The sequence below is a fragment of the Neodiprion virginianus genome, chromosome 2, assembly GCF_021901495.1.
Source record: "Neodiprion virginianus isolate iyNeoVirg1 chromosome 2, iyNeoVirg1.1, whole genome shotgun sequence".
In the NCBI taxonomy this organism is placed as follows: Eukaryota; Metazoa; Arthropoda; class Insecta; order Hymenoptera; family Diprionidae; genus Neodiprion; species Neodiprion virginianus.
The window spans coordinates 7,572,658-7,589,768 of record NC_060878.1 but is presented as its reverse complement, the minus strand read 5'-3'; the positions used below and the strand labels follow the sequence as shown (position 1 = coordinate 7,589,768).

At 45.6% G+C, this 17,111-nt stretch overlaps 1 protein-coding gene across 1 annotated transcript in view; it reads right to left on the bottom strand.

Moving 5' to 3' along the window:
- Window positions 1–17,111, bottom strand: part of LOC124299120 (fibrillin-1-like) — a 62,757-nt gene that overhangs the window by 6,491 nt on the left and 39,155 nt on the right. The window contains exons 6-21 of the mRNA XM_046752076.1: window positions 16,290–16,412; window positions 15,470–15,727; window positions 15,120–15,365; window positions 10,026–15,041; window positions 9,809–9,922; window positions 9,602–9,715; window positions 9,419–9,524; window positions 9,151–9,340; window positions 8,875–9,028; window positions 7,565–7,679; window positions 6,012–6,148; window positions 3,188–3,327; window positions 2,493–2,595; window positions 1,883–1,908; window positions 1,166–1,240; window positions 889–1,063 (exon numbers count right to left, since the gene is read on the bottom strand). Of these exons, the coding sequence (XP_046608032.1) occupies window positions 889–1,063; window positions 1,166–1,240; window positions 1,883–1,908; window positions 2,493–2,595; window positions 3,188–3,327; window positions 6,012–6,148; window positions 7,565–7,679; window positions 8,875–9,028; window positions 9,151–9,340; window positions 9,419–9,524; window positions 9,602–9,715; window positions 9,809–9,922; window positions 10,026–15,041; window positions 15,120–15,365; window positions 15,470–15,727; window positions 16,290–16,412 (7,092 nt within the window). The remainder of the gene's footprint in view (window positions 1–888; window positions 1,064–1,165; window positions 1,241–1,882; window positions 1,909–2,492; window positions 2,596–3,187; window positions 3,328–6,011; window positions 6,149–7,564; window positions 7,680–8,874; window positions 9,029–9,150; window positions 9,341–9,418; window positions 9,525–9,601; window positions 9,716–9,808; window positions 9,923–10,025; window positions 15,042–15,119; window positions 15,366–15,469; window positions 15,728–16,289; window positions 16,413–17,111) is intronic.

Genomic DNA, 17,111 nt, shown 5'->3' with positions numbered 1-17,111 from the left:
CTACGCACAATAAGCTTAAGCAGTAAGAGGTGAGCCCGTAAATTCCGCCGATAGTACTCACGAAGAATAGTTGAATCTGTGCGATCAAAGGCACTGCGAGTAGGACGGTTAACGCCAGCGCTAATATGCTCTCCACAACGAACGGCGGAACTGACTGCAAGGTTAAAATCAACTGCGCTGGCGCCTCGATGTTCAGCATCACGTCAATTTTGGTATCGACCTTGCTTCTACAATTTTCAACGCGATCAGCCGCATATTATCGCCCGCACTGGTGAACGACCGATCAATTTTACTGTCGACCAAAAAAAGTAAGGTTCTCCTCAAACGCAATTTATCTGTAACAGTTGACGACCATATCACCCTGCCGCGTGAAATCATCCCCTAATCCGCGCACGTATCTTGGTTCACTCGTGCTTGGTTCACAGTTGATGAATTTAACAACCAAGAATCACGTCATTCGACATTCGACATAATTTCAGACTCTCGGTTGGAAGTATCGACTCCTTTGGATTAGTCTAACAAGGCGTGTCAGAAATGAAGACCGATTTTCGCTCACTCTGCGTATATCCAAGATGACATCACTCGAAATCACGTAAATAGGTTACTTATCCATTTCCGTGCATTCCGTTTGCGGAAAGTGCCAATTTGTGCAGTGAAAAGTTGAAAAAATAATAATGTAACCGCTAAAAGACAAAATGTCATGGCTATATGACGTCACCTTGGACATGCTTTCTGATTGGTTCAACTAAAGCGTAAGCGTATTTTTTCATCTCGGATTAGTCACAACGTGTCAGTTCTTCGCCCACCATTTCCTCCATGTTATTTACAGTTAGCGTTAATTGTGTTAGTGATAACAACACAAGACTCACAGGCAACACGTACACTTACAGTCCACCAGCTGGTACGGTATCTGCGTTCGCCGAACGGTTTGTACCGGGTGCACTTTGTGATAAGCAGCCCTTGACTCCTCGTAGCCATCCTGAAGAGTGTGGTAGTGCTGGAAGGTGTAGGTGCCAGAGAACGTCTTCGTATACCTCATATAGCACCCCGGTGGAACCTGCCACTGAAACCGGATCATAAATACGGCGGTTATTCACTTTTTTCAAGACACTCCCTGCCGATGTCATTTGCAACTTTAGAATGACAAAAGAGCCATAGTAATTACCATATAAGAGGTGGTCGGTAGCACTTGAGGAGATTTACCCGGGCACATCAGCATCTTTGTGAAAGTAATCTTTTGCTGAACAGAAAATACATCCGACAAGTTAGCAGAGTGTAGAGCGAGGAGGGAGAAAAAAATTGTCAAATCCGATTGCGATTTCACACCAGTTATAAACGTCGTTAGAATTTGGTTTTCATGAGCTTATTGCAGCGAAATCTCCGTCCATGGTGTAGTAACTTTTACGAATATTTTTTTTCAACCTTGTTTCCAAACTCAGATTGGATTATGAACATGAACTGATCTACGTGAACGTTGAGAGGATGCAAAGATTTTTTAGGAAATTCAATAAAATGGTGAAGACTGAATGAGAGTCGCGTATTTTGTGATTGTGTTGAGGCTTGACTTTGCCAAATTCTTTCAGGGTGAAATAATGTTAAAAACTGCGGAGGTCTTGGTCGTTGGATACTCTTATCTCGTTCTCCAAGTGGCTGCGGTCGGAATTAAGCTATACATAGTGCAGTTAGAATTCATTCAGCGCTGCAACGAACCAGAAGCACGTTTGCAGTCGGCTATTTGAGCTGCGTTATATCTCTGCCGGACGTTACACCGGAAATGCGGTCAATCCGCCTTTTGTGCCTCTGATTTAATATCCAATAATTGTAGCTGCATTCACACGTGAGGAGAATGGAACGTAATAAAATTAGATGAAATTTTACTCACCGGTTGTTCCCTCCGAGTTTCAGACTCTGCAACATATCAAATAATCATCCCATTTATTTATGCCCTGAACTTCTCCGTGGTGGAAATGAAAACTGACAAGGAAGGTATCCCAATTCGATCTCTCCGATTTGATGTCTTCTATAATATGTAATAGTAGACTAAAAACTCAGTGACGCGTTTTTTTTTTTTTTTTATTTTTGTGTGCCATTAAACACTTTAAGAGGAGAAACTACTTTTCAAAATAAGGCATGTCAAGGGTCGATTTGGCAGGTTGTTTTTTTTTTTTTAATTCTCAATTGAGAAAATGACCTTTTTCATTTCTCGTTATGAGAAAACTTGTTCAGTTGGACTGGTTGAAAAATATTTTGTTCTTGTCGGTGAAAGTGCGAAATCACCCCTCGACATGCTTTAATTTGTAGGGTGGTTTCGCCCACTTAAAGTGTTTGATGGCAGACAAAAAAAAAAAAAAAACAAGACGTGTCACTGAGTTTTTAGTCTACTATAACATATTATAAAAGATATCAAATCGGAGAGATCGAACTTGGATACCTTCCTTGTCAGTTTGATTCACTCCCGCACTCTCGGCGACAGGCTGCAAGGATCACTTTACCTCGTACGTGGATGCCGAAATAACATTCGGCTCTGTTCCCGGCAGCATCCGACGCGATGTATCGTACATTGTGGTTTCCTGCGTACAGAAGCTCTCCAGGTTCCTGGTTGTGGTGGCAAAATCAGAGAACAGTGACGATTCATGATTGAAAGACAAAATGAATAGATATACACGATGACATTTCCGATAATTTCGTTTCTACGGGTTCTAATAATTCACTAATGAAGTGAGCGATTAAAAAAAAAAATCACGAATATTTGACGAGTCTACCTCGTTAAGAGACCATAAAATCCTAATCTAATTTCGAGTTTAATTATTTAATTATTGGTAATTGGAAGCAAACTTTCGGTGGGCTACGCTTCGAAATTAGCATGTAACAAGGGGAGGGATGATTGCCGAATCTTTCGTTGATGGAGGTCATTTGAAAAGTGGTTGAGAAGAAGAGAATTGGGAGGATGAAAGTGAGCTCGAATAACCCTACACCAATAATATTAATGGACGGACTTCGATGGCTTTGCGATTAATTCCACCTCCGGCACTGGATTGATTTATGAAAAGTTCCCGGGGCTAACTTCTGTCGAGTTTCTTCACGACGATACAATCGAGGAAGAATTCGAGCAGACGATAAAGTAAATAAGAATTAGGTAAGTGAATTTTACCGTTTTCAGGAGCACGACAAGTGGTTTCATACTCACCCTTGATTTGTACGTCTGTTCAACTTTGACGTTGTCAGTGATGATCGGCTCCGGCCAAAAGACACTCCGCGATACCTCGCCAGGATTTAACCGGACTTCGAAGGACTTCGGGCAGCCGATAATCTTCGGATTTTCTGTGTCTGATGAACGAGATTCGAGTTGAGTAAAATTTTTGTTGAAATCGCAGTTTAATCGGATAATATATGCATTAAGCAATGTCTCGTTTAGCGCCAGTAAATGCTTCGACTTCGCTTGAGTTTCCCCTTTGTACACGCATTAGAAATATGCAAATAGCTCCTTCGCAACGTATCTAGTTGAATAAACTTGTAAGCTTGATTAAGTGGCGCTTTTGCCTCTAGGGACCATAAATTAACCCACTCTCATTGCGCTCTGCACTGTAGAACATTAATATTTCTGTACTGATCTCGATTCTGATATATCACCTGTATGAGCGACCGCCATTTTATCGCATCATTGTTTCGGGCGGTAATTATTTAGATAAAAGTGACCGATTTTATCAACAGGCAAAGATAAAACGGTTCGATAAAATGTGAAAGGAAAATTTTCCACTGCAAAACACACCGTCACCATCTTTCAGGTTCGTATCTTGCGAGTCTCATCAACGAACAGCGCTTGCAGTTAAGGGGTTGTTAAATGTTCAACCGAACGAGGAAGACAACTGCGGGATCTCGATTACACCGGATAATTGCATTGCCGTTAATTGAGATAATTTTGTAACGATTCCGCGATAGCTGTATCAGAATTAATTTGAAACTTTCGAGCAAGATATCGCGATTGTACAAATACTCATTTCCACGCTGCAGTGCGACCCTTGTTTCGTATACTAATTTTCCGTTATTAGTTCTCAACTTCTTCCCTCGTTCCTGTTTCTCAAATTATCGCGTATCTCTGCATACGCGTATAGAAAATGACGAGAAAATAGAGAATTTAATCAGAGAGCCGTTACAGCATTTCAGCAGGAATACCGGCATATCTAAATTAGATGCATAATTCAATGCTATTCCAGAAAACTCATACATGTTAAAACGTAGGTACAGAGAAAGTCTGAGCGTTTCAAAAATATCACGCTCAACTTTACCTTGAACGTAATATCTCTGAAAAATCCTCTTGAGATCTATGAATTGGAATTTTTCATGCATGTTAAATAAAAATAATATCAAACAAAACTTGTTTGCTAACCTCGTCTATTTCACAGGAATAAGCTTTTAACGGTAAAATTTATGTCAATCAGAATTCCGCCAACATCGTAAATACGATATCGGGTTTCTACACGGAAATTAGTTGCTCGAGGCAATGCAGCGTGATCAGTGTAAGTGGCGAAAATAAAACCAATATCGGAATGAAAAAAAAAACAAAATTAAACAAAAAATCAATAAATGAGACTAGAAGTGCGTTCGTATTTTACAAAAAATTGTGAAAAACATCAGTAGGTATGTAATATGCGAGTCTTTCTTTTTCTCTTATTCCTCTGACCGGTGAGGGCAGAAATAACGGGCGAGTCCTTATTCGCCTCAAGTACCATCGAACGAGGAGTGTCAAGGTACTTAATTAACAAACAGGAAGTGAATCCGGAGAGAATCTCTCAGGTACAAAATTACCTGGGAAACTTTTCCGTCAATGTATCCACGCGTTATTACCGTTCTTAAAACTATTGTCGTCATCCCGCGTGGGAGAAATGGTGTTTGCAGACATCGTCATGGTGCCCCATGAACCAAACGCTGCGCGTCGTATCGCCCACCGGGAGCTTTACACGTTCATTCGAAAATTCAACGGGTTACGAAATCCGATGCGAACGCCTTACACAGACTGCAGTGTCCGCATTGCACGCCTTGCGGTTCTTATTGCGTTTATTACAACCGGTACATTACCCGGCACACCGAGTGCGTTAGTCTTACGCACGGCCTATTCCGGTCAATGAGCTTAGCTCGGCAGCACAGGCACGTGCCGAATTCCAATAGGGTTGCATCACTCGAAATTTGAACTTAATATCTGGCAAAGTGTATATGGGCGGTAGTAGACGCCCTAAGATAGATGTGTGCACGCGTGTATGTGTATCGTATACGACAACGACGCAATTGTTAACAGGTCGTTAAATTCGACCCCACGTCATGCGAGCCGCTATGGTCCTAATGAATTCAAATTAATTCCACCGAACTCCTCGCGAATCGAGTCATACATGTTTGATATCACATGAATTATAGGCGTCTTGCTCCGCGGTGTTGTCGACTTTTTTTTTTTTTTTTGTCTCTCCTTCTCTTTTTCTTCAGCTTGCGTCTTACATTAATATTTTTCAATACTATTGACTTCGTGGAATCCGAAGGAAATCATTTTCGCCACCCACTCGCAGAACGCTGCGGGATCGGAGTTTCGAGATCGTTTCAATTCATTTCCGGATTTTTTTTTTGGTGCCCCGAGGCACGCGCACACATCTACACGTGTCGCAACCCGCGTAAGCGACGTAATAACCTGCACTCGGATAAAACCTCAGGACCTGACACATCCACGTCCCATGTTCATGGCTCTTGGCTTTATCTCTCTGACGGCGAGGTTCGTGTCTGACAACTCTAGTTCAGGGTTCGTCTCGCCCTAGCTGAGACACTGAATAAATCGCGCTGCAGCACCGGCATCGGTGATATCTGCAGATTTGCGAGAAAAAATGTGATAGCAAATCTATATCCCTTGCCACGAGTCGATGGCTGAGTTTTTTCTTCAATTTTTTCTCTACCCCAGTTATTTGACGAAGGTTCGTTACGTTTGATCCACAACATCGATTTGCCGAATTCCACGAAAACTTTGTACTCACCTCGAACGCGTATGACGATTCGACACGAGCTTGTGTAATTCGAAACCGGAGACCACGCGGTGAAGGTAACGATGTTTGTACCGGGTCCCAAGTCAGCGTGCAGCTCTTTGCCCCAGGAGGGGGAAGCATTGACGTACCTGAAACATGCACAGTAGGGGATATACCTAGATAGATGCAGCAGATTAGGTTTTCAAGATCGAGAATCCGATCTGGAGAAACGATTTTTGACAGTATAATTGGCCCGCGAGAGGGTTTCGCAACCAGAGACAAGCCTTCGCGGGGTCACGTTTCGCTGACGGTTATACATGTAGTAGGTAGGTACTTGGCATGCGTGAGACTAGGCAGCCTGTCCCTTGTAATTACGAACCGGCCTGACATTCTTAAATACTATAATTAAGACGAGACTACCGTGTAAATACGCTGCCGCGAGATGATAATTCGTCGAAATCCTTTCGTGTGTTAAAAGTTTTAAATTTATCGCCATAAGATAACCTGCGAGGTGCCGCTTTCACTTTGCGATGCAGACCAGCGCGTTGCACGCATTGAGTATGCACAGCGGCCGATTATTATAGGTGTTTTCTAACGCTGACGATCGCTCAAAACTGATGGATGCAATTTGTATCAACGTCCCCGAAGCTTGCCAACGCATAGAATATGAAATATCGTCTGTCGCGCCGCGTTTGTCGCGACATATATCATGAAGACGGTGATCCGCGTACACGGATGTGAGCAGCCGCCTTCGCCATTGCTTCAATTAACTTTTGTCCAACTGGTACCGCGGACCAGCACACGTACTTTGATTGGAAAATGCTTTTGATCTCCGGAGGAGAATATCGGTAGCATCACTGATGCCGCGGATCAGCTGTCGTAACTTAAACGCGGACCACCGACCCTGCACGAATCATGGTTGAAACAGATTTGACTGATGCCGGCTTTGCATATAAACGGCTATCAAATGGGATTATCCGTGATTGATGTTAAACACGACGGGGCGGTCGAGTTCTCGCTAGCCAAACTCTAAGCTCGTACGGAATTCTCATTGTACGGTGAACATCTCAGTTATAATGCAGTCCTGCATGAAACATCAAGCCGAGATTTAGATACGGTAGATATTATACGGTCAACATCTGTGTTCAATCGACCTACCGTCCAACTATTCATCTCAACGAAAGTGATACACTTGCGCCGTTTCATTCTTAACGTGCACTCACTGACACGCTCTTCGAATTAATAATTCCTCTCGGTATTCAAATTTTCATGTTTCCGATGTCGACGCGCTTCTTTCACTGTTCGGTTTCACGCGATTTATTTTTACATTGATCAAAGGTAAGCCAATAATTTTCAAGCAAGTTTCAACGAAGACCGAATTTCGAACCATTAGAGCGTTGAGAGAATCCGGACTTCGGATGGAGCGCTCTACTTGAGACTAATTACGGAGTGAGTGGTCCATTTGATAATATTGAAGAGTATATTCCCGTTTATGATGTTCACGCAGTTCTTTGAACCCTCGGCGTTGATTTTATGATTGATGAAGAGAGGTAGAAAATACTCACCTCCACCAGTCCATATTAGACTTTGGCTGTGCGAACGAGACTCTAGCCGTGCTTCGCCTGGCTGGTAGTTCGACGTCGATGTCGTTCGGACACCTGATAAATGGCCTCGGCATAGCTGAAACACGGGCGACAAATGTAGTTGGACATGTCGCATGATTCTTCACAAAATACACGTACAGATACGTATGTCGTATACGCTGTAAGTGTTAGCTTACTCTCCGCCACGCTGCCCGAAAGATTGGAAAGAGGGAGAGAGATGGAGAGATAAAGAGACCATCCTTGATTACTTACTTATTTATTATTTATTTCTCAATCTATCCACGCGTGCCGTGAACTTAACTGTGAGATAAACATTAGTCGGACACCCTTCTACGCGCGCATGTTGCTGCTACGCGTACGTGACGCGAATCGTTTATCAAACGTGGAACAGCGGCAGCATCACACCCGTCCGATTGCCACACAGCGCTCGTAAAGCTCGGAAAACAATTACAACTAAATAAGTATTATATACGTGACGGTGATTCGCACGAGATTTTGTCCGACGTTTAGCCAGTGGGGAAAGCACACTCCGGTTGTTCCGGTACAAAGCTTTGGAAATCACGTCACAAACTTGGAACCGAAATGATCCTGATACTTGTAATGAAGAATTAGCCAAGTCACCAGTGAGGACGAAAGTGAATATCGTGAAACGCGCCTCGTCATGCAAGCCATGGATGCGGATGGAAGTACGTGGGACAGTCCAAAGTACCCACTTGAGGGAAACCAAGGAACACGTGCGGGTGAATTTACTCGTTGAAGGTACGTAAGCCGATAAATTCGCGAGCGCGAAATGAAAGTTTGAATTCGAGATGGTGCAGAGGCATGGTTGAATCTCGTTAGCTTGACAGTTGAAAACAAGCCGGAGGTTTAACCGGAGCGCGTTGCATTGGACGTGGTGAAAATAAATTTGAGAAGCGGAAACCAAGAGGGATTTAAAAAGTTTAAAAGTTAAATCCGCGAGCAAGTGCCGCGGGGAACGGCGTAGAGACGCTGGAAGCTCGTTAAGGTGTTCTGTTAACTTAACTACTCGTTAACCACGGGCGGGCTGCGCGCAAAATGAGGCAATTATAAAAACAATCACGAGCTCGTACTCCGAATATCAATATTCCGCATCACGCATTTACTGTTCTTTTTACACCATCAACCCCGTCCGAGGTTTAATCGACACCTCGCGGAAATCCATCACCGACTCGCAGGAAGTCTAGTTTCGTGAGCCGACTCAGCTCGAACCTATTCTAACTATTTCCGTGTGAACGAATAGATCCACTCACTCTGACAGGATGGTTCTTTGCCGTTCCATTTGCCCCCTGATGTGCAGTGCCGCACGTGCGGACCCTCCAGTCTGAACCCTCGTCTGCATCTCACGTGGCACCTGGCGCCTTGCGGATAGTCCAAAGCCCTGGACGGTTGTCCGGGACATCTGATCTGGAAACGGAAGTTCGGGGTAAACGCCTAGAACGAAGTGACTACGGTAACCAAGCGCCTGTCGCCTGACGCGAGGTTCTCCTTTGAGCGAGAAAATTAATGCATTTGTAATTAACGCTCACGTCGGCGTAACGAGGTATTTCCATGGCTCGGCAGCGAGATTCTCGTGGCACACAAGTTCGCTGGTCGGAAGCCAGGACCTCGTCGTCGCTGCAGGCGCAATAGAAACTTCCGACGGTATTCACGCAGTCTCCATTACAGCCGACGTTGCGGTCCAAGCACTCGTTGACGTCTTGGCACCGAAAATTATTCCTGCAGGGCGAAAAAGGTTACGGTCATTAACCGTAATCATCACTGGCTAATTATTGTTCAACAAAATTTTCCGGCCACCTTGGATTCACAGTGAAACCAGTTCTGCAAGTACATTTGTATGAGCCTATTGTGTTCACGCAGTCATGAGCGCAGCCTCCGTTGTTCCACTCGCACTCGTTGATGTCTGTAACAATGATACTAAGTTTAGTCGAAGGTGTTGAATTCGTGGATTTACGGATGAAATTTGTGACCGTCGCTCACCGATGCAGGTATCTTCGTGGGACTGGAAACCAACGGTGCAAGCACATCTGTAGGATCCTTCGGTATTTATGCAACGACCTTTACAAGGTGTTCCTATCGCGCACTCGTCTATATCTGCAAGCATTGAATTGCCTTTAATTGAGTAAGACGTTAGACGCTATTTGGAATCACGCCTAATGTGTTGCCGTTAACGAACGATCAACTGACCTACGCAAATACCCTCTCGAAATTCGAAACCTGGAGCGCATTCGCAGCGAAAGCTTCCCATAGTATTGATGCAACGACTCTTTTCACAAACTTCGGTCAGGCATTCATCGATATCTAGAGCACGTTAATTAAATTGAAGGTTAATTAAAGGTTCTAGGAATTGGCAATGATCCGGGGACGGGAAAGAGTTTTAATTGAAAAACTTAGGAATCCCTACCAATGCAGGAATCGTTCTTCCTGATGAATCCATCCCTGCATCGACACTCGTACGAACCAGGGGTGTTGATGCACAGTTGATCACAGCTGTGTGGGCCGGTAGCGCACTCGTCGACGTCGACACAAGCGGAGAAGTTGGTACTGTGAACTCGGTAACTTTCCTTACAGTAGCAGATCGCTCTCCCATTGTCACTCCTGCACAGCTGTTCACACCCGCCGTTGTTAGGGTCGCAGGCATTCGGGAAGTGGCAAACTTTGCCTCGCAAATCAAGCCCTGAGGGACAATCGCAGAAGTATGAACCCGGCGTATTGAAACAGTGATGAGAGCATCCGCCGTTGTCGAGTTGACACTCATCGATATCGCTGCAGGTTCTCAAGTTCGCAGTCAAGTAGTAACCGAACGGGCACGTACAGTGAAAACTTCCGTTCTTGTTTGTGCAAATATCCGAACACCCGCCGTTTTTGGTAGCACACTCGTCGATGTCGACACAGCTACGGTAGTCATGAGACAAACGGTAACCCTTCCGACAGCTGCACTTGAACGTACCGTCCAGATTTATGCAAATCTCCGAACATCCACCGTTGTTTGTCAAACACTCGTTTACGTCGGAACAAGTCCTTCCGTCGATCGAAAGTTCCAGGCCGATTGGACAGCTGCACCTTACTCCACCAGGAATGTTGAAACACGCGTGTGAACATCCGCCATTTCTGATCTCACATTCGTCTATGTCGACGCACAATCCGGAATCTGATAATTTGTGACCGTCTGAACAAATGCATTTCCATGATCCCGCTGTGTTCAGGCATTCGTGCGGACAACGAGCTATTCCACTGTTACACTCATCGATGTCTTTGCAAGTCCTTTCGTCATTCATCAGGTCATACCCTTCGGGACACGAGCAGTGATACCCGCCAGCTGTGTTGACGCATCCGTTTGAGCATCCGCCATTCCTTTCACTGCACTCATCGATATCCAGACAAGTTGCATTATCGATGTGCAAGTAGTGACCGTCGTAGCACTTGCAAATATAACTTCCTAGCAGGTTCAAACAGTCATGAGAACAGTTGTGTGATTGCCAAAGACACTCGTCCACATCGACACAAGTCTTCTTATCCTCCGGAAGTAGGATATACCCTGTCGGACATTGGCAATGATAGCTTCCGGGAAGGTTGATGCACCTGTGCGAGCAGCCTAATTCAATGTCGTTCTCGAATTCCGCGCACTCATCGATGTCGTCACATGTCTTTCGATCCTTACCAAGTTTAAATCCTGAAGAGCAGGAGCACTCAGGAATCCCATCTTTGTTGTGACAGTGTTGCGAACAGTTTCCATTATTTTCACCGCACCCATTCACAGCAGAACAAGTGCGATCGTCAGCGTTAAGCCTGTAACCGGATCTGCAAGTGCAGTGATGGGAGCCTATGGTGTTCACGCAGCTGTGAGAACACCCGCCATTCTCCACTGCGCATTCGTCAGTGTCGTCGCACAGCGTCGAATCGTCGTCATTGATAGTGAAACCTCGATTACACCTGCACTCAAAGCCTCCGTCCTCGTTTACACATAGGTGGGTACAATTATCAAGGTTTTCATGACACTCGTCAATATCCACGCAGGTCACGAAGTCGTCTTCTGATAATTTGTAGCCATTAAAACAAGAACAAGTCACGACACCGTGAACAAAGCTGCAGATATCCGAACATCCACCGTTATTTACGAGGCATTTGTTATTTTCGATGCAGTCGGTATCATTCGAGGTCAACAAGGTCATGCCCTCCGGACACGAGCAAGTAACAGTACTGTTTTCGTAGTCGCAGAAGTGTGAGCACCCGCCGTTATCGATAAAACACTTATCGATTTCTATGCACGTCTTACCGTCATCCTCTAACAGACTATAGTTCTCTGGACAGGCACACTCCATTCCGCCGTCGGTATTCGCGCAAAGATGCGAGCATCCTCCGTTGTTCCTTACACATTCGTTGATATCCTCACATGTTCTATCGTCTTTGCCAGTCTTGTATCCCACTGGGCATTTACATCTGTAGCTTCCAGGAGTATTGAAACATTCGTGAGAACATAGATCTTCAACGTTGTTTTCCTGCATGCATTCGTCGATGTCCTCACACGTTTTATTATCCGTTCCAAGTATAAATCCAACTGGACACTTACACCTGAACCCGTTGTCAGAACTTTCGCACGTATGCGAACACCCGTGATTAGATCCACAAAAATCAATCTCACGACAGGTACGCCCATCGTCGTGAAGTACGTGTCCTTCGGGGCACGCGCAATCATAACCCGAGAAAACATTGATACATATGTGACTGCAATTGTGCTCAGCCAGGCACTCGTTGAAGTCAATGCACGTCTTGTTGTCTTTGCTGATGGTTAAGCTCTCCGGGCAGTAGCAAGAATACCCACCGTCAAAGTTTTCGCACTCGTGCGAGCATCCGTGCGTTTTATTCAGGCACTCGTCAATATCCTCGCACGTATGTAGATCCGTTCCCAGCGCGTAGCCACTAGGACAGGAGCACTTGTAACTGCCCTCGAGATTCACACACTCATCCGAACACTCGTTCTCTTCTTGAGCACATTCGTTTATATCCTCACACGTGGTCCCATTTTCGGAAAGGGAGTAACCCGACGGACAGACGCATTTGTAGCCATCGTTATCACTCACACAATCATGCGAACAAGCCTGACCAAGTGAGGAACACTTGTCAATTATTTGGCACGTCTTACCGTTGTCGCCAAGCGAATATCCCGGTGAACAAGCGCAGTGAAAACTGCCATGCCCGTTCACGCAGATGTGTGCACATTCGTGACCCTCGGTGCATTCGTCACGATCGACACAGGTGATGGAATCATTTGACAGGCGCAATCCCTCTGGGCATGAACACTCGTATGACCCCTCAGTATTAACGCAACTATCACTACACGTGTGGCCGAAGTGGCACTCGTCGATATCGCGACAAGTTCTTTCATCGTCTCCAAGCTCGTAGCCCTCAGGGCACTCACATCGGTAATCATCGTCCGCGTCGTTGACGCAGGTGTGTGAACAGTCGTGTCCCAAACTGCAACCATCCAGAGGTTCGCAAGTTCTGTCATCCTCTCCAAGGTCGTACTCGTCGGGACAGTCACAACCGTAGGTTCCTACCTCGTTCACACAAGTGTGAGAGCATCCATGGTCACCTAAACACTCGTCGATATCCTCACAGGTTTGATTATCCTTTCCCAAGGTGAATCCAGAGCCGCACGCACAATGAAAACTCCCCACCTCGTTTACGCAGGTGTGCGAACACTGCTGAACCGTTTGGTCGGTGCACTCGTCGAAGTCTTGACACGTCTTATTGTCCGCGCCCAGTTCGAAGCCCTCCGGACAACCACAGCGAATTTCTCCATCCTCGTGTTCACAGACATGAGAACATCCGTGCGAACCATTGATACACGGGTTGTGAACTTCGCAAGATTTGTTGCCGGGACTTAGCTTCCATCCGGTTGGACAAGTGCAGTTATAGCTTCCAACAGTGTTTACACAACCGTGCGAACACTCGTGCCTGAAATCCTGGTCCTCGCATTCGTTTATATCCTGGCATGACTTTTCGTCGTCTAGAGAATAGAATCCTGAAGGACAAGTACAGGTGTAACCTCCTGGGGTGTTGACGCAGCCATGCGAACAGCCGTGCATCAAAGCATCCGGCTCACACTCGTCGATATCCTCGCACTCTGCTTCATCATCCTTAAGTCTGTATCCTGAGTGACATTTGCACTCATAACTGTTACCGTCCTGAACACATTCATGGGAGCAGGGTGCACGGACGCATGGATCTGACTCCTCGCACGTAACTCCATCCTCTCCAAGAATCAATCCTTCCGGACAGACACACCGATATGTTCCTTGTTCGTTAACGCATTCGTGAGAACAGTCGTGGTCCTCTTCCGCGCACTCATCGATGTCCTGGCACTCACCGTTCTCGACTTGACGCAAACCCTCCGGGCACGCATCGTCTCTACACGTCAATCCATCCCCTAGAAGCTTAAGTCCCTCTGGACAAATGCATTTGTAACTTCCTTGTGTATTTTCGCAATCGTGGGAACAGTCGTGCTCATCAGCTGCGCACTCGTCAAGGTCCTCACACGTCTTTCCGTCCGTCGCCACAGTGAAACCTGAGGAACAGGTGCACGTTTCCGCTCCTTCTTTCATCACACATTCTTGTGGGCAATTCAAACCATCGCAACTGCTGTTTTTTTCACAGTTCCTTCCATCCGCACCCAGTGACCAACCCGTCAGACACGCACATCTGAAGAAACCATGTTCGTTAATGCAATCGTGTGAACAGTTATGCCCGCCCTCAGCACACTCATCTATATCTTCGCAGGTCCTACCATCCGATTCTATCGTAAGACCTAAAGGACAGCTGCACGTATAACTGCCGTCAGTGTTCGTGCAGTTGTGCGAACACTCGTGAACTTTCGTTGAGCACTCGTTAACATCCTGACAAGTTCTTCCGTCTTCGCTCAAGGAAAAACCCAAAGAACAATTGCATCGATAGCTACCTTTCTCGTTGACGCAATGATGAGAGCACTGGTGAACGTTTGTTAAACATTCATCCACATCGGTACACGTGTAACCATTTTCGTCGAGCGTATAGCCTGAATTGCATTGGCACTTCGGACCGTCTTCCGTGTTCACGCAATTGTGAGCACACTTCTGCTCCATATCGTTGCAGTCTTTCTTTGGCTCAACCTCGTGTTTCACCTCCTCGCAGGTCCTGTTGTCGGTACTCAAATTGAATCCAGATGGACAGCCGCACTGGTAGGACCCTTCGGCATTTATACAGGTATGTGAACACGGAGAAACTCCAGCCGTGCACTCGTCCACGTCCTTGCAGCTCTGTCCGTCATCTTCAATCTCGTACCCGGGTCGACAGGTGCAAATGTAACTTCCAAGCTCGTTGACGCACTCGTGTTCGCAGCCGTGAGGCTCACCCTCGTCACCCTCCAGGCACTCGTTGATGTCTGTAATAGAAGCATGAGCTGTTTGATCAACACGGCTCTTGCTGAAAACGCAATGTACTCATTATTGTGGCTACTCACCGATGCATTCGTCTTCTTCGTTCCTCCTGAACCCTTCCGAACACTCCCCGATTTCCGGTATATCCGTGATTCCCTCTTCGTAGTCATCGTACTGATCTTCGTCGTCATCTTCGGCATCGTAGTCCTCATCCTGAAGCAGTTTCGTTATCTTATTCGGCTTAACTGTGCACTTGTACGATCCCAGCGTGTTTTGACAATCCTTCTCGTCCCCGCAGACGTTTTGCTCGCTTTCGCACTCATTTATGTCTGTAAAGTAAAAATTAATAATTTTCCAGTTCTTCGCGAATTCGTAAATTTGTTTTCAACTCATAGATGACTGGAGTTTAAATGAAACGAAGCGTAAAACCGACCGTTGCATGTCTTCCAATTTTCCGCGAGAATGTAACCGTCGGGACAAAGACAGAAAACGCTCCCTGGCGTGTTCAAACAAGTATGTGAGCATCCCGCGTTTCCTTCGGCGCACTCATCGATATCTTCGCAAGTGTGATTGTCCGTGGCCAGCTTGTAACCTGGAAGATCCGTACAGGCACATTCATAGCTGCCATTATAGTTACGGCAGCTTCCCTGGCAGGGTCCGTGACCATTGTTCAACAGGCACTCGTTCACGTCTGTGTGTAGAAAACAACTCAATTGAATCGTGTTGTGTTTACGTTATGGCATTGTGTTCGGTGCCATGATGTGTTCAAACAGAAAGCTAATCTATTCTTACGTCCTCTTAGAGCTGAGAAACCTGTTTCACCGGGAACCATAACGATCTACTTTGAGCTTACACGAATGAATAGAAATGAAGAACTTCAACTAAACGGAGAGTTAGGAGTAAAAAACCCATCAAAGACCGGGGGGGAGGGGCGAAAAGATGATTCCCAGCTTGTAAGTTCAAAGAACATGCACAGAACCCACAAGAGACCCTTCTTGATTAAAACCAGGTTGATGCGGCCCCCAATTGAATCGTTTCAAGCTCCAGGCAATCATGTACCGTTGTCTCAACACTCACTTTCTCTCGCTTTCTTTCTGTACTTTCTTCGCTTTTTTCTCTTTAATCAAATATTAAAATGGCAAAGGACGCAATGTTTGATCTGTCCTATCGGGTTAAGGGGCTTTGAATCAATAATCGTGTCTAAATTGCCTGCCTCCAAAACAGAGAGTCTTGGATTCCATCGATCTGCTTACCTTGACAAGAACGAGCATCTACATCGAGCTGATATCCCGGACGGCAGTCGCACCGGAAGGAGCCAGGATCATTATGACACAGGTCTGCACATCCTGCTGTACCATCGGCGCACTCGTCGATGTCTGTTTGAGGTAAATATACCAAAATTAAAAGTGACGTTACAGGTGTGAGGTACTTGTCCTGACAAAATTGTGTCTGACATTGGCTACGTCGTGATTATAATTCAACAGACTGAAAACTGATTTACTAATCAAATTAAAGCAACTCCAATTACTACAATATAAAGCATAAATTTCAGCAAAGAATGGAGTGAGTACAGATATTTAGATATCTAGGGACGATTGAATACAATGGCGGTACAAGTTTAGAAAGTTACGAATTCTTCGTGATTTTTTGTTACATCACTTTACACACTGACGTACGAGATGCCTAATTATCACAGTTAAAATAAATGTGAGGCGGAACAAGGAGAAGCATGACTTATGAGTTTAATTAATTCGTCAGTGAAGATTCCCGTGCAGTGGCAGTGATCAAATGTGTGTAAGTTCTGTTACACCGGAGTAGATAGTTTACACCTTGGATGTTCGCAATCAGAGGTACGCATCTCCTGTCCAGTTCGAGCGGGTTTTTTCAGTCGAGATCTTCTACACGATCAGATTAACATACAATGCTGCTGGCGCCTTTGGTCGCTTGGCTACGCTTCTCCTTTAGACCGAGCCGTCTCCCCCCAACGGAGCGAGTTTCTCACCTGAAAAGCCAAACCTAACACCACCGCGGGTCTCGTCGACTAATAGTGATGCTCAAGATCTTATGCTAATGGA